Below are 2,415 nucleotides of genomic sequence, written 5' to 3' on the forward strand. Positions count from 1 at the left end.
CGTGTCTCCCGGGTAGGGGAAAAACCTTGCAGTGCTGGCCGCGGCAGGTGGCGCCCAACGTGGGGCCCGAAAACGACAGCTCTTCGCCACTACTCATTATATGAACGAGTGAGTAATTGCACGGTGTCGGTGCTAATTAATAAGAAGTGGAGTAGTAAGGATTATTGTTGAGAGTATAAATCATGGGGCAGACGCACAGCCGTCAATTGTTTGTACATATGTTATTTGTTATGTTGAAACATAGAGGTATTACTGTTTCTAGACCAAAATTAACTAATTTTCTTTCTTTTATTGAAGAAGTTTGTCCTTGGTTTCCTAGGGAAGGGACCGTTAATCTAGAGACATGGAAAAAGGTAGGAGAACAAATTAAAACGCACTATACTTTGCATGGTCCAGATAAAGTGCCTATAGAAACCTTGTCCCTCTGGACTTTAATACGAGATTGCTTAGATTTTGACAATGAAGAGCTAAAACGGTTAGGTAAATTGCTCAAAGAGGAAGATAAAGCAGCGAATGAGCCAGAATATGCTGTTCCAGAGGGGCTAGAAGGTAAGCCACAACCACTTAAATCTCCCCAGTCTCTTGATGTAAATGACGTTCTTTCCTCTGAAGACGCGGATGAATTAGAGGAGGAAGCCGCTAAATACCACCATGAGGATTGGGAGTTTTTAGCTCAAGAAGAAAAACACAAGGCTTCTGACGATGACCTGATGGAATGCGTCAAAAAACTTGCTAAATTGTTATGCATTTCAGACCATAAGTTTAATCTTTCCGATCTTTCTGCTTCTGCTCCTCCCCTTCCCCCCGCTTATGCTCCTTCTGTTGTTGCTGGATTGGATCCCCCACCTGGACCAGTGGCTCCTTCATCATCTCAGGACACCATTTCTCCTTTACAGAAAGCTCTGCGACAGGCTCAGCGATTGGGTGAGACAGTATCTGATTTTGCTTTAGCTTTTCCTGTGTTTGAACAAAACAACCAACGATTTTATGAGGCCTTGCCTTTTAAACAGTTAAAAGAATTGAAAGTTGCTTGTTCTCAATATGGTCCCACCGCTCCTTTTACTATGGCAATGATTAAAAATCTAGGAACTCAAAATTTGCCTCCTAATGATTGGAAACAAATAGCCAGAGCCTGTCTTTTGGGTGGAGATTATTTATTATGGAAATCAGAATATATTAAACAGTGCGGCCGTATTGCAGATGTAAATCGGCAACAAGGTATTCAAACTTCCTATGAAATGTTAATAGGGGATGGCGCTTATCAAGCTACTAATGCACAACTAAATTTTTTACCAGGTGCTTATGCACAAATATCTAATGCCGCACGACAAGCATGGAAAAAACTTCCTAGTTCTAGTACCCGGACTGAGGATTTGTCTAAAATTAGACAGGGGCCTGAGGAGCCCTACCAAGATTTTGTGGCCAGACTGTTGGATGCCATTGGTAAAATTATGTCTGATGAACATGCTGGTATTATTCTTGCCAAACAGCTGGCCTTTGAAAATGCCAATTCAGCATGTCAAGCTGCCCTGCGACCTTATCGCAAGAAGGGGGATTTATCTGATTTTATTCGAATTTGTGCAGATATCGGTCCTTCATATATGCAGGGCATAGCTATGGCTGCCGCCCTGCAGGGAAAAAGCATAAAAGAGGTTTTATTTCAACAACAAGCTAGAAACAAAAGAGGTACTCAGAGAGTTAACAACAATTCCGGCTGTTTTGTTTGTGGCCAACCCGGGCACCGAGCTGTTGTATGCCCACAAAAATATCAAGCAACTACTAATACCCCCAACCTTTGCCCTCGTTGTAAAAAGGGTAAACATTGGGCTAAAGATTGTCGTTCTAAAACAGATGTACAAGGCAATCCTTTACCCCCACTTTCGGGAAACTGGGTGAGGGGCCAGCCCCAGGCCCCGAAACAATGTTATGGGGCAACAGTGCAAGTCCCAAGCGAACAATCGCCGATTTGCACCGAGCCACGAAAGGGAGTGCCGGACTGGACCTCAGTTCCACCTCCTACACAGTATTAACTCCTGAAATGGGAGTTCAGACTTTAGGCACTGGAGTATTTGGACCCTTGCCCTCAGGTACAGCGGGTCTTGTTCTGGGATGTAGTAGTGTGTCTTTAAAAGGATTAGTTGTTTTTCCTGGAGTTATTGATTCAGATTACACAGGAGAGATAAAAATCTTAGCATCAGCTCCTAATAAAATTATAGTTGTCACTGCTGGACAACGTATAGCACAGTTGTTGCTCATACCCATTATACAAAGGGGAAAAGCAATTAATAAAGACAGGTCAGACAAAGGTTTTGGTTCCTCTGACGCTTACTGGATTCAAAATGTCACGGAACAACGACCTGAACTATGTCTAAAAATTAATGGGAAGAAATTTCGGGGTGTTCTTGACACAGGAGC

At 43.0% G+C, this 2,415-nt stretch overlaps 1 protein-coding gene across 1 annotated transcript; it reads left to right on the forward strand.

Annotated features, from left to right (window-relative positions):
* The first annotated feature begins 182 nt into the window (after window positions 1-182).
* On the forward strand, window positions 183-2,091 carry LOC120859756 (endogenous retrovirus group K member 7 Gag polyprotein-like). Its single transcript, XM_040235739.1, has one exon. The coding sequence runs from the start codon at window positions 183-185 to the stop codon at window positions 2,028-2,030; it is 1,848 nt and encodes a 615-aa protein (XP_040091673.1). The 3' UTR covers window positions 2,031-2,091.
* Window positions 2,092-2,415: the final 324 nt, after the last annotated feature.

This window comes from Oryx dammah, unplaced genomic scaffold (genome assembly GCF_014754425.2).
Source record: "Oryx dammah isolate SB20612 unplaced genomic scaffold, SCBI_Odam_1.1 HiC_scaffold_2846, whole genome shotgun sequence".
In the NCBI taxonomy this organism is placed as follows: domain Eukaryota; kingdom Metazoa; phylum Chordata; class Mammalia; order Artiodactyla; family Bovidae; genus Oryx; species Oryx dammah.